At 54.8% G+C, this 24314-nt stretch overlaps 3 protein-coding genes across 26 annotated transcripts in view; 2 read left to right on the top strand and 1 right to left on the bottom strand.

The window, feature by feature from the left end:
* TP73 (tumor protein p73) overlaps positions 1-4203 on the top strand; it is an 84098-nt gene extending 79895 nt beyond the window's left edge. For all 14 annotated transcript variants that reach the window (XM_063632019.1, XM_063632014.1, XM_055262559.2 and 11 more), the window contains one exon: positions 743-4203. In XM_063632019.1, coding sequence (XP_063488089.1) covers positions 743-758 — 16 coding nt within the window. In that variant the 3' untranslated portion in view covers positions 759-4203. The remainder of the gene's footprint in view (positions 1-742) is intronic.
* LOC129472670 (uncharacterized) lies at positions 1545-14501 on the bottom strand. 10 transcript variants are annotated; one of them, XM_063632032.1, is made up of 6 exons: positions 14085-14501; positions 13169-13743; positions 11200-11330; positions 10943-11099; positions 8154-8503; positions 1545-3546 (listed from the first exon to the last, which is right to left on the bottom strand). In XM_063632032.1, exons 1-5 carry the CDS (start codon positions 14331-14333, stop codon positions 8431-8433), a joined length of 1185 nt encoding a protein of 394 aa, XP_063488102.1. In that variant the 5' UTR covers positions 14334-14501; the 3' UTR covers positions 1545-3546; positions 8154-8430. The 10 variants fall into 10 exon arrangements, with proteins under 10 accessions (XP_063488102.1, XP_063488105.1, XP_063488106.1 ...); XM_063632035.1 differs by having other exon boundaries at positions 8154-8488; XM_063632036.1 differs by having other exon boundaries at positions 8154-8488; positions 10943-11096.
* CCDC27 (coiled-coil domain containing 27) overlaps positions 14199-24314 on the top strand; it is a 25465-nt gene continuing 15349 nt past the window's right edge. For both annotated transcript variants that reach the window (XM_063632011.1, XM_063632012.1), the window contains exons 1-6: positions 14199-14282; positions 15417-15561; positions 18940-19065; positions 19164-20416; positions 21735-21861; positions 23389-23499. In XM_063632011.1, coding sequence (XP_063488081.1) covers positions 20099-20416; positions 21735-21861; positions 23389-23499 — 556 coding nt within the window. In that variant the 5' untranslated portion in view covers positions 14199-14282; positions 15417-15561; positions 18940-19065; positions 19164-20098. The remainder of the gene's footprint in view (positions 14283-15416; positions 15562-18939; positions 19066-19163; positions 20417-21734; positions 21862-23388; positions 23500-24314) is intronic.

Genomic DNA, 24314 nt, shown 5'->3' with positions numbered 1-24314 from the left:
CAGCTGATTGCAGGCACCATGATTAAACAGCCACAGCTTGTCTTTGGGTTAGAGACTAGTCGTGTACAAAGCCCGCTCGTAGCCTAGGACGGTGTGAACCACAGGGCACTGTCAGTCAAGGAAGGGCAAGCCCTCTGGTGGGAACCCACCCCCCAGCCAGTGCGGCGGCCCAGGTCCAAGGCCCATCCCAGACCATCCCCAGCCTGGGGCTGCAGTCAGAGATGAGGGTGCGAGCTGGGGCCAGCTGCTCAGCCTAACTGTCCCTCGTGCAGAGGGTGGCTGCGTCTGTGTCCACTAACCGCCCTCCCCGCAACCTGTCCCCAGTGACCTACGCTGAGCCAGCTCCAGGTCACGTTAACCCTTGCCTCCCGAGTGATGTGTGTGCTTGGTGTGGTGCCCAGAGGGTGTTGGGAGCTCAGGGATGAGATGGGGGTCTGTTCCGGGGGGCAGGGACATGGAGACCAAGGAGGGCCCTGTCCTGAGGATGGGAGGCAGTTCCCCAGGGCCAGGTAGATGCTCAGGGGGCTCCATGTCTAACGCTCCCAGGTCAGGGCCCAGGCCCCACACAGGCCAGGAGCGGCCCTGGTGGGCTCTCCCCCTCCCCCATGTCCCCTCTCCTGCCTATTCTGGTTGGGGGTGTGGGGACCAGGGTGTGGTCTGGCTGGACCTCCGGGCCCAGGGCAGCCGCCTCTGCTCTCCCTGCCCCACTGCTCCCTGCCCCTAATGTGCCGGCCTCTCGCAGGACCTGGGGGCCCTGAAGATCCCCGAGCAGTACCGCATGACCATCTGGCGGGGCCTGCAGGACCTGAAGCAGGGCCACGACTACAGCACCGCGCAGCAGCTGCTCCGCTCCAGCAACGCGGCCACCATCTCCATCGGCGGCTCAGGGGAACTGCAGCGCCAGCGGGTCATGGAGGCCGTGCACTTCCGCGTGCGCCACACCATCACCATCCCCAACCGCGGCGGCCCAGGTAGTGGCCCCGACGAGTGGGCGGACTTCGGTTTCGACCTGCCCGACTGCAAAGCCCGCAAGCAGCCCATCAAGGAGGAGTTCACGGAGGCCGAGATCCACTAAGGGCCTCGCCCGGCCGCAGCCTGTGCCACCGCCCAGAGACCCAAGCCGCCTCCCCTCTCCTTCCTGTGTGTCCAAAACTGCCTCGGGGCAGGACCTCCGGGCTGTGCCGGGGGAAAGGCAAGGTCCGGCCCATCCCCAGGCACCCCACCGGCCCCAGGAGAGGCCCAGCCACCGAAGCCGCCTGTGGACAGCCTGAGTCACCCGCAGAACCTTCTGGAGCTGCCCTAGCGCTGGGCTTGTGGGGCGGGGGCTGGCCCACTCTCAGCCCTGCCACTGCCCCGGCGCACTCCATGGCAGGCGTGGGTGGGGACCGCAGTGTCGGCTCCAACCTCCAGGCTTCATCCTAGAGACTGTCATCTCCCCACCAAGCGAGGTCCTTCCAAAGGAAAGGATCCTCTTTGCTGATGGACTGCCAAAAAGTATTTTGCGACATCTTTTGGTTCTGGATAGTAGTGAGCAACCAAGTGACTGTGTCTGAAACACCAATGTATTTTCAGGGAATATCCCTAACTGCATCTTGCCCGTGCCGGGGGCTGGGGACTCTCTCTGCTGGACTTGGGACTGGCCTCTGCCCCCAGCACACTGTATTCTGCAGGACCGCCTCCTTCCTGCCCCTAACAACAACCACAGTGTTGCTGAAATTGGAGAAAACTGGGGAGGGCGCAACCCCTCCCAGGCGCGGGGAAGCATCTGGTACTGCCTCAGCCAGTGCCCCTCAGCCTGGCCACAGTCGCCTCTCCTTGGGGACTCCTCAGCAGAAAGGGACAGCCTGTCCTCAGAGGACTGGAAATTGTCAATATTTGATAAAATGATACCCTTTTCTACACGGTGGGTCATTTTTTTTTTTTTTTTTTTTTTCAACTTACTTTCTCAGCATTCTCTTTGGAGTTCAACCTAGCGCCCATGAGCCGGGCTGAGGAAGCTGAGTGAGAAGCCAGGTGGGCGGGACTCATCCCCAGGAAGGCCGGGTGGGGAGGAAGCCTAGAGGGAACGCGGGGAAGGGCAAATCCAGGCAAATGCGCAGGAACGCTCTGCCGTGGGGGCAGCTCCTCCCTTGCCGGGGGCACCTTCTCTACCACTGCGAGGGCCAGAGGGCATTGCTTTCCTTTCTAGGCTGTGGCAGTCAGGGAACAGACTGAGGTAGGTGCAGGGGGGTCTAGGCCTTCGTGGAGCACCCCAGGGAGTTAGTGGGCCCCGGGGAGACAGCGTCTGCACAGGCCCTTTCTGGGGCCACCTCCATCCACGAGGAGCAGCCTGAGCCTCAGTGGCCGGAGCCTGACTGTCCCAGAGCACAGCTTCAGGGCAGGGAACTGGAGCCCCCGGGGAGCCTGACAGGTGTGACGAGGCCCTTCATTCCGGGCAGGTGGGCCAATGGGAGCCCTCACCCACGCAAGCCGAGACACCACCCAGAGTGCAGGCTGCCTGGCCCCTTCCAACGCGGCCAGCTCCACACCCCCTGCCTGGGGTATGTGTGGCATCAGCTCCTAAGGGCTAGGAGCTTCCCCCACTAACATCCCCCAGAACAAGCAGTTAAGCCCCCCAGGGCACAGCAAGGTTAGAAACAGCCCCCATCCCCAGATCAGGACTCCATCTTGCTACGTGGCATCACCGTCACCAGCCTCCCCTTATTTAAAAGCAGCAACTGGTGTTGCCGCAGGTGCCTGGTCTACAAAGACGCAGGCGTCCCTCTCCCACTGTCCACCTCTCCGGGGGCCGCTGACAGCACAGCCGCCTGGGTGCACGCTTGTGGGGGCAGCAGGAACGGGGCTGTCGGCTCTCAGGGGATCTGGCTGCAGCCAGGACAAGGGCCTGGCCCTTCCTTCCAGCTCCTTCCAGCTGAAGGGCAGGAAGCTCTGGCTGCCTAGCTTCTAGGGTTCCATCTCCCTAGAAAGGTGCCCATGCCCAGGGTATCAGTCAGTAGCGGCGGCAGTAGCAGACTCAGGGCTTTCCCAGGATGGCGCAGCCACCCCAGCTGCATGTCACCTCAGCTCTCCATCTTATTGCCATTTCGTAGATGAGGAAGCTGAGGCCAGAAAGGCTAAGACCCATGCCCCAGGCACCACGCCTATCTCTTGGGGGCTGGGCACCTGCTACCCGAGGCCACCTCCTGAAGCCCCCACTCTGCCCCCATGTTCCACTTCAGGAGCCGCGGGGGCCCATCCCAACACCCGGGGTTCCTGAGCCCAGCGCAGATGCGCTTCAATTCCAGGGGGCTTGTCGATTTGTTTCTTAGGCACGTTACCTGTCCACCCTGAGTCCAGTGAGACTATCCCAAGAGCCCCTGCAGTGTGCTCCTGGGAAGGGCTGGGGTGGGGGGGTGGGTGGCACAGAGCAGGGAGACGCCCAGGGGCAGCTGTCACTGGAACCCCAGCCAGACGTCCAAGGAAGCCGGCCGGAACACGGAGCAGCCAGATGGCCCCAGCTGCACTTGTCCAGGGAGCCGGTGCAGCCTCCTTGCGCTGGAGAAGCAGCTGTGAAAGTAAACAGAGTTGAGACTTCGCTGTGGTCAGGAGAAAATGCAAATTCCCAGGAACAAGAATCCTTTAAGCAATGTGTTTTTATAAAACTAAACAAATCAACAAATAAATCTTGAAGGCAGATGGTTTTCCCAGCAGTGCAGGGGTGGGAGGGAGGCTGCTGGCACTCCTGGGGCCAAGGGGGACGGGCAGTGGTCTTGAGTCTGCTCAGAGAGGCAAGGCAGAAGGCACTCGCCAGGCAGGTCAGCTCACATCTGTCCAAGTTGCTTGGTCAGAAACAGCAACTCTCCCCCATTCCCCCAGCGTTCCCATCAGGCCTGGGCTGCTGGGAAGCCCTTGCTGTACCCAGGAGCCCGACCCGCAGTATCCTGGCACAGAGCCACTTGTCACTCGGAACAGTCAGTGTCTCCAACGCACAAACATCCACTCCTCTGTTACCAGTTAAAGCACTTTAATGCTTTAAGGTGAAAACGAAATCCCATCCATGTTTTTCGTGTAGGATCGTGCTTCTCCGAGCAGTATTAATGGACACCCTCCAATGACATAACAACTGTTTTTGGTAATGTAATCTTGGAAAATGTGTTATTTTTTTAGCTGTGTTTCGGTGGGGATTTTTGTTTTTGTAACATAATAAAGTGTATGTTCCAATGACGGGTTCTCATGACTAAACCTAAATCTCCGAAGGGCTCGAACAGGGTGGCTTCTCACAGGCAGGAAGCCTGTGGCCTCTGTGGCCGGCCCTGGCACCCCACTTGAGTTTCTCCGTGTCGTGAGTCTGATGGGTCCCTGGGGTGTCCCTCTGCCCTGTGCCTCAGAGGACCTGCGGGCCAAGCTGTGTAGCCTCATGGGACTGACCGGGCCTCTCAGGCCTCCTGAAGTACAGGCTCATGAGCCCTCATCCAAGCCCTGTGGGGCCCAGGCTTTCCGGACTTTAGCTAGGCCAAGCAGGGTCTCAAGGTGTCACAAACACCCACACAGAACGCACTCCCATTTCTCAGCAAAACCTAAGAAAACAAAAGGCAGCAGAGAGCCTCGTGTTGGCTCAAGCCAGGCTGAGACCAACGGGCTTCCTTTCAGTTCTCTTGGTTCTCAGGTTTCCTGGTTTCAGAGTTGTGAACAGGGACTAGGGACCTGTCACAGCAAAAACAAGGCTCTAGAAATCTGTTCAACCTTGAAGGAGGCCTCAGTCTTTTTAGAAATTGGCCTAAAACAAAGACAGAAAGGACCAGGGCAAGAGGGGGAGATGCTGCCAGGAAGCTCCGCGAAGTTCCCCAACAGGTGAGATGCAAGTGAGGCGCCATGCCCGGCCCTGGCCCCACCTTCCTGACTAGCGCTCACGCCGTCACACCAGAGCCTGCTCACCCCTTTCCCTAGGCTCCTACCTGTCCCCACGACCACCAAGGAGGGCTGGGCGGCGGCAGGCCCACCCCCTCACAGCCACAGAACTCTGGATCATGAAGGTGTTGAGGCCTCAAACTAGACAGGAAGTGGAGGGATTCTGGATGTTCCCTTGGCAAGAGGGTGCCACAAAGAACGTAGAAATGGGGACTCTAAAACGCCCTTTCAGGAATGAACACTGAAACATGAGCACTTTCAGCACAAGGCTGAGTTTGAATATCTTCGTTTAAAAGGTTAGTTTTTTTTTTTTAAGTATAGCATGAGAAATACAGGCCATTATTTTCAAATATATAAAAACATCTCCAGTAAGTTCCACACAGAATTTTGGAAAGCTAAGCTGGACTCAGAGCAGGTCTGCTGCTCCCCAAGGCACTACCCTTCGAAGGAAGGTTTCCACCTGCCCCTGGCTGCAAAATGGAAAGGAGAAGGCCCGTTTCCAAAAGGTCTCCATGCCCCTTTGGGTGGAAAACAGCCACTGTTCATTCCCGCGTTCACATCCAAAGAGGAAGCCTAGATTCAGGCGACAAGAACAGAATATGGGCTTTTCATACCACACACATATATTTCCTATTTCTCAGGAATGGTGCTGTGTCATTACTATGCACAAAATCAGATTCTTCAAGAAAATTGTTTTTTAGGCCAAGCATGGTGGCTCATGCCTGTAATCCCAACGCTTTGGGAGGCCGTGGCAGGTGGATCACGAGGTCAGTAGTTCGAGACCAGCCTGGCCAACATGGTGAAACCCCGTCTCTACTAAAAATACAAAAATTAGCCGAGCGTGGTGGCACACGCATGTAATCCCAGCTACTCAGAAGGCTGAGGCAGAAAAATCGCTTGAACCCGGGAGATGGAGGTTGCAGTGAGCCGAGATCGCACCATTGCACTCCAGCCTGGGTGACAGGGCAAGACTCCGTCTCAAAACAAACAAACAAAAAAGTGTTTTTAAATACTGGTGTAATTACCCCAAAAAAGGCCTAAGGAGGCCTGCAGCCTGCCTCATGCATGCGACATTTAGTCTTAACAGCTTCACCAGCCCTCGGCCCTGTTTGCCACAGAAAGCTGAAACTGCAGGTTTCTGGGTCAATTTACACCATCCAATCCCTGACCTGCCCTCTTCCTGAGAGAGCCAACCAGAGGCCTCCGAGGCCCTGCCAAGGGAACTCTGACTGGAAGAGCATCTCTTCAGCCTGCACGCAACACAAAACAGCTAAGCAAGCCCAACTTGTGTCCTTGGTCTGAAGTCACATTCTGAAAAGCCTGGTTACACCAGAAATGAAACATACATGGTTTCCCAATTCTTCCCCTTCTGAGTCTCCAGTGAGGACAAGACCGCCGTGAGGTTCTGTCTCCCTCTCTCAGTAACAGCGACAAGTGAAACAAGCAACTGGATATCGGGCAGGATCTTGGCTTCAGCCTCGGGTTGGTTCATGGAGCTTCTGTATTCACCACGGAGGCCTCTGCCGATTCGCAGGGCAGGTCCACAGCTGACCGGTTCTACCACGACTGCTCCGCGGCCATGGCCACCCGGAAGGCCCTGAGGAACTACTCTTTGGTGATTTCAGGAGGTCTTTCCCTGCACATTTGCAGATTCAGGACAAAACCCAACACATCAGAGCCAGTCTTCCTCTTGTTGGGGCATGTGAAGGGGCCACTGGCCTCTGGGTGGGACACTGGTCCTAGAGAGGCCCACCTGCCCCTCTTGGACAAGCCCTACCCAGGTCCAGGAATTCTGCTCAACCTCTCTGGTTCCCAGTCACCCCCAGGACTGACAGAGGGTAGAAGGTGTCTTATCTTCCAGGAAACGTGGTATCCACTAGATCTCAGGAGTTCAGAAGTAGTTATCATTTTATAAACTCAGAGGTTTTTTTGGTTTTTTTTGGTTTTTTTTTTTTTTGAGACAGAGTCTCGCTCTGTCGCCCAGGCTGGAGTGCAGTGGCGCAATCTCGGCTCACTGCAAGCTCCGCCTCCCGGGTTCACGCCATTCTCCTGCCTCAGCCTCTCCAAGTAGCTGGGACTACAGGTGCCCTCCACCACGCCCAGCTAATTTTTTTGTATTTTTAGTAGAGACAGGGTTTCACCGTGGTCTCGATCTCCTGACCTCGTGATCCGCCCGCCTCAGCCTCCCAAAGTGCTGGGATTACAAGCATGAGCCACCGCGCCCGGCTAACTCAGAGTTTAAGAAGATTTCTTAGGACGTGTCAGGCAACATGGTACATGCACAGAACCCCAAAGTAGCATCTCTCAGAATTTCCCTCAAGTGCACGCAACATAAATGATCACTGAGATGGACAATTTCAAATCTGAACCCGGTATCTGGAATGCAATTTTCCACCTGAAATTGGCATATCATCTGCACTGACTGCAGCCTGGAAGGCATCTACCCATTGAGCATCAGGACATCCCAGGCTCCTCCTGAGAATGGCACCCACCTTTAAGCGTTCTGACAAAGTGTCTGAAGAGCTCTCGATATGAGTCCTGGTGGCAGCTAGCCGGGGTCTGGGAGCCGAGGGACAGGGACATGCCCCGCCCGGTGATGCCCAAGGGATTCTGATTCTCCATCTGCAGCGCGCTTTGGGATCCACGCACCCAGCTAATGACCTCTATCTAACCCGTACAATCAACCCAGCTGAGGGTGGCCAGGTGACGACCTCTATCTAACCCACACAATCAACCCAGCTGATGACCTCTATCTAACCTGCGGAATCAACCTAGCTGAGGGTGGCCAGGTGACGACCTCTATCTAACCCACACAATCAACCCAGCTGATGACCTCTATCTAACCTGCGGAATCAACCCAGCTGATGACCTCTATCTAACCTGAGGAATCAACCCAGCTGATGACCTCTATCTAACTTGTACAATCAACCCGGCTGATGACCTCTATCTAACTCACACAATCAACCCAGCTGATGATCTCTATCTAACCCACACAATCAACCCGGCTGATGACCTCTATCTTACCCATAGAATTAACCCAGCTGATGACCTCTATCTTACCCATAGAATCAACCCGGCTGATGACCTCTATCTAACCCACACAATCAACCCGGCTGATGACCTCTGTCTAACCCACACAATCAACCTGGCTTATGACTTCTATCTTACCCACACAATCAACCCAGCTGATGACCTCTATCTAAGCCACACAATCAACCCAGCTTTTCACAGTGGACTGGCGAAGGGTGGAAAAGGGCAGGGGTCACCTCCAGTCTCTGGTCGCAGCTGTCTGTGCAGTGCTGGCTGACGTCCTGGCCGCAGCTGTCTGTGCAGTGCTGGCTGACGTCCTGGCCGCAGCTGTCTGTGCAGTGCTGGCTGACGTCCTGGCCGAAGCTGTCTGTGCAGTGCTGGCTGACGTCCTGGCCGCAGCTGTCTGTGCAGTGCTAGCTGATGTCCTGGTCGCAGCTGTCTGTGCAGTGCTGGCTGATGTCCTGGTCGCAGCTGTCTGTGCAGTGCTGGCTGACGTCCACGCTGACCACAGCCTCACAGGGAAACTTCATGCTGATCCCAACAGTGTCTGCATCTTTTAAGGCGGCCATATCTAAGCAGAAGAAAACTTTAGATGATAACAAAAGTTGATTTAGGCAAATGATAAACTGTTTTGTTTGGTTTTGTTTTTGAGAGAGTCTTGCTCTGTCACCCAGGCTGGAGTGCAGTGGCACGATCTTGGCTCACTGCAAACTCTGCCTCCCGGGTTCAAGCAATTCTCCTGCCTCAGCCTCTCAAGTAGCTGGGATTACAGGCGTCCACTATTACATCCGGCTGATTTTTTTGTATTTTTAGTAGAGACGGGTTTCACCATGTTGGCCAGGCTGGTTTCGAACTCCTGAACTCAAGTGATCCCGCAGCCTGGGCCTCCCAAAGTGCTAGGATTACAGTGCTAGGATTACCACTACATCCGGCCTGAACTCACTGCTTTAACTGAAGCAGTGGGCGAAAGGCATGGCCAAGTAGTTACACAGAAACTGGTCCTTAATAGAAAATCCACTCTAAATTGTTCCAAAATGGGTCCCTGAGAGGCACGGGGACGCTGCCCAGCAAGCAGTCCAGTTCCGTGTTTGCTAAGCTTCTGCAACGTTGGCGGTCCTCCGCCCAGGCACCTTCCGGACCCTGGGGGTACAGCCATGAGCCTAGCAGAGCCAGTCCCCATGTCCCACCCGGGGAGCGGGCCCCAGACAGGTTACGTGTCTGGCCTTCTGAGGAAGAGCGAAAAGTGGACAAGAGGACAGTGGGGTTGTGGGGGGGGGCGGCACCTGTGGGCCTGAGGCAGGAGATTAGGGTCTGGAGGCAGGGAACCTAAGGCTGTTTCACAACTTCCTTGAACTATGTTGAAGGGACAACCCTAACTTTCCACTCCTAAGTAACAAAAGGACCAGCGCCTTTGCAAACCCCCTCACCTTTTCTGCCTGGCAGACAGGAAACTGGCTGTCTGCAACAAATCAGACTGGTTGTGGGTCAAGTCTTCATTTGCAACTTTGTAACTTCACTCCAGCCTCTGAATGGTCGCTGTCCACACCAATCAGACGGATTACAGGCCGAGTTTTCATTTGCATAGAAGTATAACTTGGTAACTTCACTCCAGCCTCTGACTGGTTGCTTTTTGCAACCACTTCATTTACATGAGGTGAGCATGCAGTGGCTGATGGGAAACTTCTAGGAATATTTGGGCCCAAGAAGATTCTGTATCAGGCCCTAGAGCTGCTGCTCGGGCCACTCCCACACTGTGGAGTGTTTCATTTTCAATAAACCCCTGCTTTCGTTATTTTGTTGCTTCATCCTTTCTTTGCTTTGCTGGGTGTTTTGTCCAATTCTTTGTTCAAAACGCCAAGAACCTGGACAACGTGCAGTCAAGACCCTCGACCGGTGACAGGCCCGAAGGGTCTGTGGAGACCGTGGCCTCCACCTGTGCTCTGGAGAGCTCGGAGCAGGCGGGCACCTGGTCCAACTGAGGTCTTACAGGGAAGAGATTGCAGGCAGATGGCCATAGCCAGGATGAGGACATGGCTGGGATCGGGGTGGTGGCCAGCGGAGCAGGGTGGGTGGGTGAACTTTGGGCAGATGGGGGAGGCAGTGCCAAAAGGGGGTGCTGACGAGACAGAGCAAAGCGGGCGCGGAGAGAAGTCAGCACTGGCACTGGCTGGGCCTGGAGTTGCCCCAGTACACAAAGTGTGGTGTGAGGGGTACCATGTCAGTCCTGGCCCAAACCTCAGGACATCTGAGTGCTTCCACTTTGGTGCCCTGAGACCATCAAATGTGTGGCCACGCTGCTGTGGGGACCTGAGGAGGTGTGGGGACGACACAGAAGAGAACCCAGGTGACAGCGGGGCCCAGCCCTGTGACCCTGGTGGGGCTGTTCCAGGCAGGCCGCTGACCAGCTGGCTGTAGTCACGTGAGGGACCACTGGGCAGAACAGAAGAGGGACTCCAGCCAAGCCCAGTCCAGGCTGCAAAATCCTAACTACCCAGTGGCTGTTGTTTCAAGTGCATGGTGTGTCATAAAGCAACAGATAACCTGTCCTCTTCAGCAGCCCTCAGGACCCACCGTGAGCTTCTGCTGCCAGGCCAGGAACTAGGAACCAGTAGCCCCAGCCCTGCCTTCACCTGGTGCTCACTGACGATCTGCTAATCTGTGTGCATCCCAACCTGGCTGTGACTTCCAGCCGGGACTGTGTTTATTCACCTTTGCAACCTTAGAAACTACAGGGGGCCTGTCACATCGCAGGGGCTGGAGAAATGGTTACTAGGACAGTGACTCTCGAAGTTCATCAAATGTGAAATACTTCCTGCATGATGGCTTTCAGCCTTGGGAAATGCCTGAGGGATTCAGTGACGTGACCATTTAGTCATCTTTTTTACGTGTGCTCCATGTTACTTTATCTGCTCCCTAAAGCTGGGAGTGGGGGAGGAATCCTGAACAGGGGCCCTAGCCTGTGCTACATCTTCAACCAGCCTCGGTGGCCATAGGAGCACCTTGCAACAGTGAAGCCCACTCTTACCTGGGCAGAAGGCATGTTCCAGAGAAAACACAGTGTCCGGAGTGGCTTCCCCCAGCAACATGCATACGGCATCCACATCGTGCACAGCAGCATTGTAGAAAACCCCACCTGGACACAAGGGAGGGTGAGCTCTGGCTTCTGGTCTCGAGGGAAGCTACTGGCGAGAAGCATTGGAGGGTTCTGGGTCACAGGGAACCACGTGACATGGACACAGATGCCACAACGCTGTGCATTGCCCCAACAACGCAGATGCCCACCTGCCCTCTTTAGGGAAGCCAGAGAGGCCGCTGGGAACAGGCTGCTGATGGCGGTGATCCAGTGGATCCTCTGCAGGGCGTGGCTGACACAAACTTGCTTGTGCAAGAACTGGAAAGCCGGATCAAAGCGCCTAGGAGAGGAATCAGGAAACGAAGCAGGTAAGCTCATTCCCCGAAGCCCACTCTCCCTGAGACACCTGGGCACGGGTGCAGACATCACCTCAGCCAGCCCGGCCCATAGCTGCTCGGAGAGCATCCATCACGATTTCAGAAGCTGCCTCCGGCGGGGAGCAGACAACTACTCCAGAGACACTGCAGGAATAAAGTGGAATGTTAAGAGCATGCTTTGAGACCTAGAACATTCCAGAATCCATGCTGCTAACACCACTCTATAAACCATCTCAGGCACGAGAATAACAGAAGAAAAAGGCCTCAACAAAGTAAATTGTGAAAACATTTCCAGTATGACTTATTTCAGAATTTAACTTGCTAATTTTGAGGAACAAAATACAGATCCCAGCCAAGTCACAGAATAGGCTTCTGTGAGTCAAATTCTATTAAGATCCTCAGGGATAGATGTGGTGGCTCACACCTGTAATCCCAGCACTTTGGGAGGACGAGGCAGGCAGATCACGAGGTCAGGAGATCAAGACCATCCTGGCTAACACAGTGAAACCCTGTCTCTACTAAAAATACAAATTAGCCGGGCGTGGTGGCGGGCACCTGTAGTCCCAGCTACTCCGGAGGCTGAGGCAGAAGAATCGCTTGAACCCAGCGGTGGAGGTTGCAGTGAGCCGAGATCGTGCCACTGCACTCCAGCCTGGCGACAGAGTGAGACTCCGTCAGAGGAGTGAGACTCTGCCTCAAAAGATAAATAAATAAATAAATAAGCAAAATTTGCCAACTTTCCAAAAACACACAAAGCATTAACATTCATGAACATTCTTCTGCAGTGACAATGGGCTTTGCTGAGACACAACACTGTCCGCTAATACGTTCAGAGCCCTCCACGTGCGAAGCTGGGGTCAATCCCCTTACTATGCTATTAAGAGCTTGTCCAAACCTGGGCACTCCAAAGGTGAGCCAGGCCTGCCCTCTGAGCAGCACTGGCCAGCTCTGCGAAACACCAGGCAGTGCCCAGCCCAGGCCTGAACACAGTGGCTGCACCTGAGCCCAGGGCTGGGTGGCTGCCCGCAAACCCATCTACCTGCTGTGGCTGTCCACACCCTGTGGGCAGCAAGTATAGATGCTGCTCTAGCTGCTGGAGACACCACTCATGAACAGGGTGGACATGTCACACCCAGCTGCTCGAGTGAAGGGAGGAAGCCAGGACCCCATCGCAAAGGCTGTACATTCGAAATATCCCAAATCCAGCCACACTGCTACCCTGGTCCAGGCCCATCATGCCTCATTGGCCCCGCAATACCCCTCACTGGTGTCCCTGTGTCCTTCTCCTCCGCCCCCTGAGTGTGAGCTCAAACCAAACCAACCCCTGGTGGCTTTCAAAGCCTCTGGGTGGCCACCAGGCTCCTTGGGCCTGGGACCTCGTTGCCTAGCCCTCACCCTGTTCACTCCGTTCCTGCCAGCACGGCCACTCGGCTACATCAAGGCCTGGAGAAGACTCAGTGTCCTCTTTGTAGAGTGTGCTGTCCCGGATACCCCCGTGGCCATCTCACTCACCCACCTAGGTCCCTGGCTCCAATGCCCCCTCCTCAAGTCTTCCCCAGCCATCTCACCTAAAACAGCACTCCCTCCAGCCTCCCTCTCCCCACTCTCCGCGGAGAGTGAGTTCTCTCCGCAGAGCTTATTGCTACTGATGTATTGAGATCTACTCATCTGCCTCTTCCCCCAATTCAGCAGCACAAGGATGGGGACTTTGCAGCATTCAGAGCCATTTCTCCAGCCTCCAGGACGGTGCCCGGCACACAGCAGGTGTTCAGTGAACCTCTGCTGACAACTGAAACCGTACCGCTGGTCGTTGAGGACAATGTCTGCATCCTGTTCCCGAACAACTCTGGTGTTGGCCAAATGCTCAGCTCTGAAGGCTCGCTCCACGTCACACAGCTGGTCCTCCACCACGTACAGCAAGCAGCAGCTGTTCTCATCCACCACACTCTGCAGCAGTGCCAGGCTCCCGAAGCCCACCCCAAACATGGCCAGGCCAAGGTGGCCAGCCACCCCGGCTCCAAAGTCATGAGAGCATCTCAGGCCTCCTCCGGGGAGCACCCTGTGGGAAGCTTCAGAAAATCTCTGGCTGGTCTGCTCTGAGGGCACTGCTGGTGTCTTTATTTGGAAAGCTGGAAACACCGAAAGGTGGCCGGTGGAGGTAGATGGTGTTGCACCCTCCTGGGCAGACAAGTCGCTGGTGGTGGTGCTGATGGCAGTAGGGTTGACAGGGAGCAGAGACGTGTGGCCCACAGCGGGAGGAGGTACCGTGCCAATACTGGGACTGCCTGAATGAGCCGAGGCTGAGGCTGACGGGGCAAGGGCGGGTGGCACGGGTGTGCAGGAAGGCCGGTGGCAGCGAGATCCGAGGCGGTTGAGCTGGACAAAAGACACATTCACTTAAACAAAGTGGCAGGACTCACAGCACCCAGTCTACAATCATCTCAGAGGATCAACAGTGGGGAGTTACCCTGCAGACCAGTATGTACCTGGCTTGTGATAAGGCAGCATTCAGGTGGCCACGCACACTTTAACAAAACTGCGAGACTTTACAGGGTTTACTCCCTAAGTGGGCAAGCCACTAGCAGATCCCGTAAACGTAGTGTCATCAGGCGGCCTGTCCACATACTTTGGAAACGTTTGCAGGGCAGAGAATCCTAAAATAGCCCGTAGCCCGCTGGGATGTCTCCTGAAACACCAGCGTTGGCACTGACATTTACATGAGAATGGGCGTCCGCAGGCCGTGCTGTTGGATGAGTCTGCGGTTCCTGTAGTGCCTGCCCGAGGACAGGTGTTCCAGGGTGCGGTCCCTCCGCACGCGCATAGACAGCTCGCTCGCAGGCCCTGCAGTAAAGGGTCTCCACCACAGACGTGTCCCCAGAGTCACTGTGCTCAATCAGGTGCTGCTTCACCAACAGGTCGGTGAACTCCGCCGCGTAGTGGTGTAAAGTCTTCTTTTTCCCGCCCATTGTCGGGTCCGGGATGGAAACGGAAGCAGCCTTGAACCCCGACCGAGGGACCCGTGGGATCTGCGCTCACCGCCCTGCGAGCAGAGGCGTTCGTGTCGGAGCCCCCACACCTGGGGAGCGGGGAGCTGTGGTCCCTGGTTGTCCCACAGGAGAAGGGGGAGGGAACGGGGCAGGCGGGGAGGATGAGCGCTTCCGCGTGCAGCGCTGGCTGGAGTGGGTCCGTCCGAGCAGGAGTGGTCTCCGAGGGGCGGCGGATACTCGGAGGGGGCGGATCCCTTAGGGCTGGGGGCCAGGACGATCCCACCCGGAGAAGCCTCGCGGGCGAGAAGAGGGTCCCTTCCTGCGGGGGCAGATGGAGGCGCGGGAGTCTTCCCCGGGAGGTGACCGAGGCCAGTCAGCGGCCCCAGAGGCCCAAGGCCGGGGGCTCTCGGCGGCCGGTGGACGGGCAGGGCCGGCCTGCCTGGGCAGGCGGCGGGGTGAAGGAGTCCAGGGCCCGAGGCGGCAAAGTGCCGCCGCCGCCAGCCCCGACTGCCACCCGCCCGGCACCCAACCCGTCCTCGGCACCCATCTTGAGATCCACGCCCGGGCGCCGCGGCGCCGCGGTTTAAAGCCCGTGAGATCCCGCAAGAACCCGGATCCGGAAGCGCGGGGGCGGGACGGGGCGAGGGCAGGGGTGGGACCTTTGGTGCAGACCCAGGGCCAAGTCGAGGGAGGCTCCGGGCGCGGGGCGGGGCTCTGGCCGAGGGGCGGGGTCTTGGGCGTGGGGGCGGAGCCTGCGTGGGGCGTAGAGATCTGACGGGTCCCAGATGCACCTGCACCCAGGTGCTGACTGCCCCACCTTAGGCAGTTTCTCTGGGCCCGTTATCTCCAAGTGGTGCCGCTCTCCCCACAGGATTTCCCTGATTGACAAGAGGGTTTTATTTTCTTATTAAGAAAATAAAATTGACTTTGCAATTTACAACTTTTTTTTTTACAGTAACCAAAAACCTTAGGCTTGTTAGTGTTTGACTTCCCACTTAGTTTTTGTTGTTTTGTTTTCGCTTTTTGGTTTTTTTTGAGACCGAGTCTCCGTCTGTCCTCCAGGTTGGAGTGCAGTGGCGTGATCTCGGCTCACTGCAACCTCTGCCTCCCGGATTCAAGCGATTCTCCTGCCTCAGCCCCCCAGGTAGCTGAGACTACAGGCGCGAGTTTTATCAATAAAGGCCCTGAAGGCCCAGGTTGCTTTTCGGTGAGTACAAGAACACAACACCTGTGGAAGGTGCGGGCCCAGGCGAGGGATGCTGAGCTCACACGACCCCTAGGCCTAGGTAGCAAATAGACGCACGTGTGCCTTTCACACTCCACCCTCACTTCACACTGGCCCACCCACTCCTTGCTCTGGGAAATGAGGACGCAGCAGGAGATACCTGTAGCTAACACACACACACCTTGCCCCCCGCGATGGCCAGACTTCCAGGGCTGCCTCGCTTCCCAGATACATTTTCTGGTGCCACTTGTAGGGTCCAGCCCTATAGGGCTTAGCGGGTGTTCTCCCCGTGTGCAGAGACGAGAGATTTTAATAAATAAAGGCACAAGACAAAGAGATAAAGCAGCTGGCCCTAGGGACCACTACCATCAAGATGCGGAGATCGGTAGTGGCCCCAAACGGCTGGGCTCGCTGATATTTATTGCATACAAGACAAGGGGGCAGGGTAAGGAGGGTGAATCTTCTAAGTGATTGACAAGGTGAAGCAAGTCATGTGATTACAGGATAGGGAGCCCTTCCCTTTTAGGTAGGTGAGGCAGAGAGAGAAGGCAGCATATATCAGCGTTTTCTTCTCTGCACTTATAAGAAAGATCAAAGACTTGAAGACTTTCACTATGTCTTCTATCGCTGTCTACTACGAACTTCAAAGAGGAACCAAGAGTACGGGAGGAGCATGAAAGTGGACAAGGAGTGTGACCATTGAAGCACAGCACCACAAGGAGGGGTTTAGGCCTCCGGATGACTGCGGGCAGGCCTGGATGATATCCAGCCTCCCACAAGAAGCTGGTGGAGCAGAGTGTTCCCTGACTCCTCCAAGGAAGGGAGACTCCCTTTCACGGTCTGCTAAGTAACAGGTGCCTTCCCAGACACTGGCATTACTGCTTGACCAAGGAGCCCTCAAGTGGCCCTTATGCGGGCGTGACAGAAGGCTCACCTCTTGCCTTCTTGGTCGCTTCTCACAATGTCCCTTCAGCACCTGACCCTATATCCGCCGGTTATTTCTGGGTTGTATTAGTAATGCAACAAAGAGTAATATTAAAAGCTAATGATTAATAATGATTGATAATTGTTCATTATCTCTATATCTAATTTGTATTATGACTATTCTTATTCTAACTATTTTCTTTATTATACTGAAACAGTTTGGGCCTTCAGTCTCTTGCCTCGGCACCTAGGTAATCCTCCGCCCACAGCCACTGGCCTGCATTTAAGCCAACTCCAAACATACCTTCTAGATCTGGGGGAAATCTAGCCATTTTCACATGAAGTGACAAGATGAGAAGCTTTGATTTGTTTGTATAGATTGAATGTCGGTCCCAAGATAAGCTTTCTATTTAATATTGGCTTCTCTATCGATCAAATAGTCACCATGAGTTTCTGTTAACTGAACCAGAAATTTACTTGAGTGTTTTAATAGACGAGGAGTCTGTTGAACAGCGTTTCAGAGACCAGTGTAAAAACAAAGCATAATACATGTGATTTTCAAACATGCTGGACCTCAGGTCAATGTGACAACATTTCCTGTGGTCCAAGTCCCCAAAACGATTAGAAATTCATATGGAAGACTACAAAATAATCACCAAAAGAGAAATTGGCAAGGCAAGAATTCCTTCTCAGTATCTGAGGCTGGTAAAAGTGCTTTATTTCTTATTAAAATACAGTATGTGTCACTTAATAACGGGGATATGTTCTGAGAAGTGCATCATTAGGCAATTTCACCATCCTGCAGACGTCATACCATGTGCTCACACAAACCTACGTGGTTTACAGCCTAGTCCACACCTAGGCTATATGCTATACCTGTTGCTCAGGCTGCAGACCTGTACAGCATGTTCCTGAGTACTGCAGGCAGTTGGAACACAACGTATGTGTGTATCTACACATGTCTAAACACAGAAAAGCTACAGTGAAAATACACTATTAGATTCTTTTTTTTTTTTTTTTTTGAGACGGAGTCTCGCTCTGTCGCCCAGGCTGGAGTGCAGTGGCGCAATCTGGGCTCACTGCAAGCTCCGCCTCTTGGGTTCACGCCATTCTCCTGCCTCAGCCTCCCGAGTAGCTGGGACTATAGGTGCCTGCCACCACGCCCAGCTAATTTTTGTATTTTTAGTAGAGATCGGGTTTCCCTGTATTAGCCAGGATGGTCTCAATCTCCTGACCTTGTGATCCGCCCACCTCGGCCTCCCAAAGTGCTGGGATTACAGGCATGAGCCACCACGCCTGGCCAAAAGACAGTATTAGATTCTTAAGAGACTACCATTGTATTGGTCTGTCATTTGGTCTATCATTAACCAAAATTTCATTATTCGGTATATGACTGTATATGTCAAAAATTCAAATATATACTAAGCTTGTTTTGTACTTTTTAGATGCAAAAAACTGAAGAGATTTTTGGATGATAAATATTTTTTATAGTCATATTGGAAAGGATGGGGTCATAAATTTCTGTAGGGAAAAGAGAGATCAGATTGTAACCGTGTCGATGTAGAAAAGGAGGACATAAGAAACTCCATTGTGATCTGTACTAAGAAAAATTGTTCTGCTTTGAGATGCCGTTAATCTGTAACTTTAGCCCCAACCCTGTGCTCACAGAAACATATGCTGTATTGAATCAAGGTTTAATGGATTTAGGGCTGTGCAGGATGTGCCTTGTTAACAATTTGTTTGCAGGCAGTATGCCTGGTAAAAGTCATCGCCATTCTCCATTCTCTATTAACCAGGGACACAATACACCGAGGAAAGCTGCAGGGACCTCTGCCCAAGAAAGCCTGTCCAAGGCTTCCCCCTACTGAGACAGCCTGAGATATGGCCTTGTGGGAAAGGAAAGACCTTACATCCCCCAGCCTGATACCCATGAAGGGTCTGTGCTGAGGAGGAGTAGTTAAAGAGGGAGGTTGAGATAAGAGGAAGATATCTATCTCCTGCTCATCTCTGGGAATGGAATGCCTCGGTGCAAAGCCGACCATTCGTTCTATTCTGAGATAGGAGAAAACCGACCTGTGGCTGGAGGCGAGATACGCTGGCAGCAATACTGCTCTGTTACTCTCTGCTACGCTGAGATGTCTGTGTAAAGTGAAACATAAATCTAGCCTACGTGCACATCCAGGCACAGTACCTTTCCTTGAACTTATTCATGATACAGATTCCTTTGCTCACGTTTCCCTTCTGACCTTCTCCCCACCATCACCCTGTTGCCCTGCCACACTCCCCTCACTAAGATAGTAAAAACAGTGATCCACAAATACTGAGGGAACTCAGAGACCAGCGCCGGTGCAGGTCTTTGCATGCTGGGAGTGCCGGTCCCCTGGGCTCACTGTTCTTTCTCTATACTTTGTTTCTGTGTCTTATTTCTTTTCTCAGTCTCTCATCTCCACCTGAAGAGAAATACCCACAGGTGTGGATGGGGCAGGTCCCCTTAAAATTTCCTTCAGTCAGCAAGCAGAGAAGCCTTTCTTCTCACTCAGACCCCAGTCAAGGCTTCTGAAGGTAGGGGTTTTGTCTTTCCTTAAAAGATGTCTTGAGGTAGGCATTTGAAGCCTGGAAAATCATTCCCAGGGGGTCAGGCTTCTCTGTCTCTCTTCTAGGTATTTCTTGGCCAAATGGTTCTAATCCCAGAGCCCACCCGCTAAACCTTTTTTTTTTGAGACGGAGTCTCACTCTGTCGCCCAGGCTGGAGTGCCCTGGCGCGATCTCTGCTCACTGCAAGCTCCGCCTCCTGGGTTCACACCATTCTCCTGCCTCAGCCTCCCGAGTAGCCGGGACTACAGACGCCTGCCACCATGCCTGGCTAATTTTTTGTATTTTTAGTAGAGACGGGATTTCACTGTGTTAGCCAGGATGGTCTCGATCTCCTGACCTCAGGTGACCTGCCCACCTCGGCCTCCCAAAGTGCTGGGATTACAGGCGTGAGCCACCGCACCCAGCCTAACATTTTCTAATACAATTACTGTCTGCAAGCCAGCATATGGAGACAGATTTGAGCTGGACTCCTGTGTCCTTGGGAGCTGACTTTTCTTTTTTTCTTTTCTTTCTTTTTTTTTTCTTTTTTCTTTTTCTTTTTTTTTTTTTTTGGAGATAGGGCCTCACTCTGTAGTCCAGGCTGGAGTGCAGTGACACAAACACAGCTCACTGCAACCTTGACCTCCCCAGGCTCAGGTGATCCTCTCACCTCAGCCTCCTGAGGAGCTGGGACTACAGGTGCACACCACCATGCCTGGCTAATTAAAAAAATGCTTAACTCCTGGGCTCAAGCGTTCCTCCCACCTGGGCATCCCAAAGTGCTGGGATTACAGGTGTGAGCCACCACACCCATCCCAGAAGGCAACCTTCAATATTGAGCTTTGCTCTTCTCAAAAACCTGGTGTCACAGCACTGGCCTCCAGTGCATCCAGCCGCGGGCCCCTTTTGCTCAATAACAGTTTCTATGGAGACATCTGTGATGCCACCACTGCTCCCAGGAGCCCACAGGACCTGGAGCTCTGGAAGCTGATCTCCTCCCACTGCACCAGCCAGCAGGTTCATGTTCAAGGCCATCTTCCCCTCCACACCCCAAGCCAGGCTGAAGAGAGATCCACGGGAAAAGCCGGGCCTGTCCTCATTCAGGTCCACATTCAGGCGACAAAGCTCACCTGGTCTTTGCGTCCCACACCTCATGTCACCTAAGGAGGCCAGCCCGTCTGAAAGGCACAGTTCGATGTCCAGCTCGATGACCAGGGCCCTGGTGCTCCTCCAGAGCATGGCCAGCCGGGACACCCAGTGCCCAGAATGGAAACTGCACCAAAAGCCACGTGTGCTCAGCAAGTCGGTCCAGACCATCAGCTGCTACTACAGGAAGACGGTATGGGGTCCCAGGAGGAGGGCTGCCATGAGCCTTGAGGTGACCTGTTTCTCCTCCTCCCCAAGGGCCCGTAGAGCTGTCAGCCCACAAAGCATTCCACAGGCCTTCTGGTGATGGGTTACCAAAGGGAGATTCCAGGCAGGCAACGAATTGAGCGCTAGTGGTGGAAAGAGCCCTGCGGTCCTCTCCCTTTCTGAAGGGCCTGGTGCCTTAGTCCCCACATGCCACCGGCTTCTTCTGGGTTAGCTGCTTTGGGCCGGTCCTCCCCTCTTGCAGACCTTGGCTCCCGGTGCCTCTGGTTGGCCAAGGGGAGAAGATGCACAGTTTGCCCCAAGACTCCCTAGGTGCATCTTGAAAAGGAGAGTGAAGGGGAGAAAATGTGGAAGGGGACTTCAGCCAGACAGGTGCACTGTGCCACCATGTATTTGGGGAGCCCGAGATGGTCACCCCAGCTCCTGGCAGCTTCCTGGGTGAATGCATTGCCTGGACCTAGTGGACTATGGTTTCTTTTTTTCTTTTTTTCTTTTTTTTTTTTTTTTTGAGACGGAGTTTCACTCTTGTCACCCAGGCTGGAGTGCAATGGTGCGATCTTGGCTCACCGCAACCTCCACCTCCTGGGTTCAAGTAATTCTCCAGCCTCAGCCTCCCGAGTAGCTGGGATTACAATGTGCCACCACACCCGGCTAATCTTTTTTGTTTGTTTGTATTTTTGTATTTTTAATAGAGATGGGGTTTCTCCATGTTGGTCAGGCTGGTCTTGAACTCCCAACCTCACGTGATCCGCCCGCCTTGGCCTCCCAAAGTGCTGGGATTACAGGCATGAGCCACCATGCCTGGCTGGACTATGGTTTCCAAAGTGGGTCTGCATGGCTCTTGCTGAGCATCCAGTGTGCTGGAGAGGGGACAGAGGGGACACACTGCTGCAGCCTGCACACACGAAGGCCCTTTCAACCCCAATGGGAGAGTGGCTTAGTGCCTGTGAACAGCAACATGTGTGGGTGGTGGGGGGTCTGTCTGTGAATCTCAGCCGGCAGTCAGGCAGAAGCAGGGCCCCCATCTGTCTAGGCTTCAGGATCCCTAAGAGGCTCTCAGTGGGCAGCCAGGGCTCTAGGACCAGGGGGTTGTTGTGGGCAGGTCTCTGGGGAGGCCTGAGGGGCCACGCAGTGTCCTGGGTGTGGGGTATGCGTCTACATACTGCCCATAGGCACCTGCCATTGGGGCGATTTGTGATGGTTTATGGAAACAGGGTCTGCCCTTGGATGGGCTGGCCTACAGTCAGGGGCCTTCCGCACCTGCCTTATTTTCCCCGCTCTGCCAGAGTGAACCCAAGGATGCCGTCAGCCTCACCGGCTTCATGTCCGAAATGGAGGAACTTCGAATGGTCTTCCCCACGCGTCCTGACTGCCCCCAGTTCAGCACCAGGGCCACATCCACGTCCCACTGTGGTAAGAGCCCCCCACCAGGACCGCCTGTGAAACTGCCTCTCAGAGTCGAGGGGCCGGGGGAAGCCTTCCTGCACCCTTCAGCCTGGGAGCAGCCACCAGAGTTGGCCTCCACAGTGGCCCCAGCTGCTGCTTTTGAAATCCGCCCTGTGCGCAGGGAGCCAGGGCAGCAATGCGGCTGGGGGTGGAGGGAGGCCCCCTTCTCCTGGCCACTGTGGTTATGATTTGCCTCCCCAGCCTTCTTGCTTTTCTATTGTTTCACCCACTAAAAATTCAGTAGGGTCAGGGGCTAGGGGAGTGGAAATGGTTGAAGATTCTGGAAGCTTCAGGAAAGAACCCCATAAAGCCAGATAGCTCATTAGGGACAGTGCCCCTGGGGAGCCCTCGCAGCCATCCGGTCCAAGCCCCTCACTGCTCTGATGAGAACAGGAGGCTCGGAGCAGGCAGCTGCCGAGCTCCGTGGGCACCTGGGGGACGCTGCCCAGAGCCAAGGCTTCATCCCAGCATCTGCTCCTGGACCTGGACTGGTTCCATGTCCCCACACAAGACACCATTCTTAGGGATGGCGAGCTTGAGCTACATTCCTGTGACCAGTAGCAAGGGTGGGGTGGGGGGTGGGGGAGGGGGTCCCCTGCTGTCCACGAATCTCAGCCGGCATCAGGTAGAAGCAGGGCCCCCACCTTTCTAGGCTTCAGCCCCCACTGCCTCAGCAAGAGGGTCTCCGCGGCGGCCAGGGCTCCAGGACCAGGCATTGTTGTGGGCAGGTCTCTGGGGAGGCTGAGGGGCCACACAGTGTCCTGGGCGTGGGGTCTGCGTCTACATACTGCTCATAGGCACCTGCCATTGGGGTGATATTTGTGATGGTTTAGGGGAAACAGAGTCTGCCTTGGATGGGCTGGTCTGGAGGCAGGGGAGCTTCTGTTCGACTTTTAGGAGGCACGTTTTTACCGAAGGAAAGTAGGGTCTGCTCCTCTGGGGGAAAGGGGGCATCAGCTACAGAAATTCAGCCACACTCGGGTCTGTTGAGGTGGAGACACCAGGGCAGGCAGGAGGATGAAGCCCACCCTTTGGTTCAGCCCTTGCTCAGTCCCATGCATCCATTAAAAAAAGCGCCACCTGTAGGTCAGGCGCGGTGGCTCACACCTGTAATCCCAGCACTTTGGGAGGCCGAGGCGGGCAGATCACGAGGTCAGGAGATCGAGACCATCCTGGTTAACACGGTGAAATCCCGTCTCTACTAAAAATACAAAAAATTAGCCGGGCGCAGTGGCGGGCGCATGTAGTCCCAGCTACTCGGGGCTGAGGCAGGAGAATGGCATGAACCTGGGAGGCAGAGCTTGCCGTGAGCCGAGATTGCACCACTGCACTCCGGGCTGGGCAAAAGAGTGAGACCCCGTCTCAAAAAAAAAAAAAAAAAAAAAGCCACCTGTGCCCCTACCTGGTGTTTAAGGATAAATAAGAGTCTGCCCTGGAGATCTTGGGGCGACGAGACTGCAGCAGTCACCAGATAGCATCTTTAACACTCTGCAGGTTCACCCACTGAGGCCGATTTGTCCGGAGAGATTGACAACAGCTCAGAGACCTGGAGAGGCACCCAGGACCTGTTCTTGGGCAGGCGGGGCTCGGACACAAACGTGGACGGTGAGGAAGCCCCTAGGGCCTCTGCCTGCACCTGCTGGGCCCCTGAGCTCGAGGCCTGCTTCTTGCAGGGTCGCTGCTCATGCCCTGTGGAATTCCCTCCCAGGACTGCCTGTCTCCTGAGGACTCACACAGAAAGGACCCCGGGCTCCCTTATGCAGAACTAGCCCTGCCTTCCCTGACAGCTTAGGCTGCAGTCCCCCCAGGACGGTGGCCCCTTGTCTTTAGTAAAAATCATAGTTGAAAGTTTTGTCCCCTTGGCCTTTACCCAGAGGGTGATGGATGCATCCCTCACTGTGGGTAGAGATCCCCCAGGACACTGCCCTGCAGACAGCTGTGCCTGTTTCCATTCACCAAGAGGAAATTCCCAGCAACGTGTCTCCTTTCTTGCCTTAACTAGAGGAAACCTAGAGTCTGTAGTGACCAGCTCCCCTCGAACTCAGGAAGGTGGAGAATCTCCTCCCTCCCCTCAGTTTAAAGATGGAGAAACTGGGCTAGGCGTAGTGGCTCATGCCTGTAATCCCAGCACTTTGGGAGGCCGAGGCGGGTGGATCACAAGATCAGGAGTTCAAGACCAGCCTGGCCAAGATGGTGAAACCCCGTCTCTACTAAAAACACAAATTAGCCGGGCATGTGGCGGGCACCTGTAATCCCAGCTACTCAGGAGGCTGAGGCAGAGAATTGCTTGAATTTGGTAGGCAGAGGATACAGTGAGCTGAAATCGTGCCACTGCACTCGAGCTTGGGAGATAGAGCAAGACTCCATCTCAAAAAGAAAAAAAAAAGAGATATGGGAAAACTGAGGCTCCAGGAGGGGAC

The sequence above is a fragment of the Symphalangus syndactylus genome, chromosome 22, assembly GCF_028878055.3.
Source record: "Symphalangus syndactylus isolate Jambi chromosome 22, NHGRI_mSymSyn1-v2.1_pri, whole genome shotgun sequence".
NCBI lineage: Eukaryota > Metazoa > Chordata > Mammalia > Primates > Hylobatidae > Symphalangus > Symphalangus syndactylus.
Note: the sequence above shows the minus strand (reverse complement) of the source record. Positions and strands in the feature narration are given on the sequence as shown.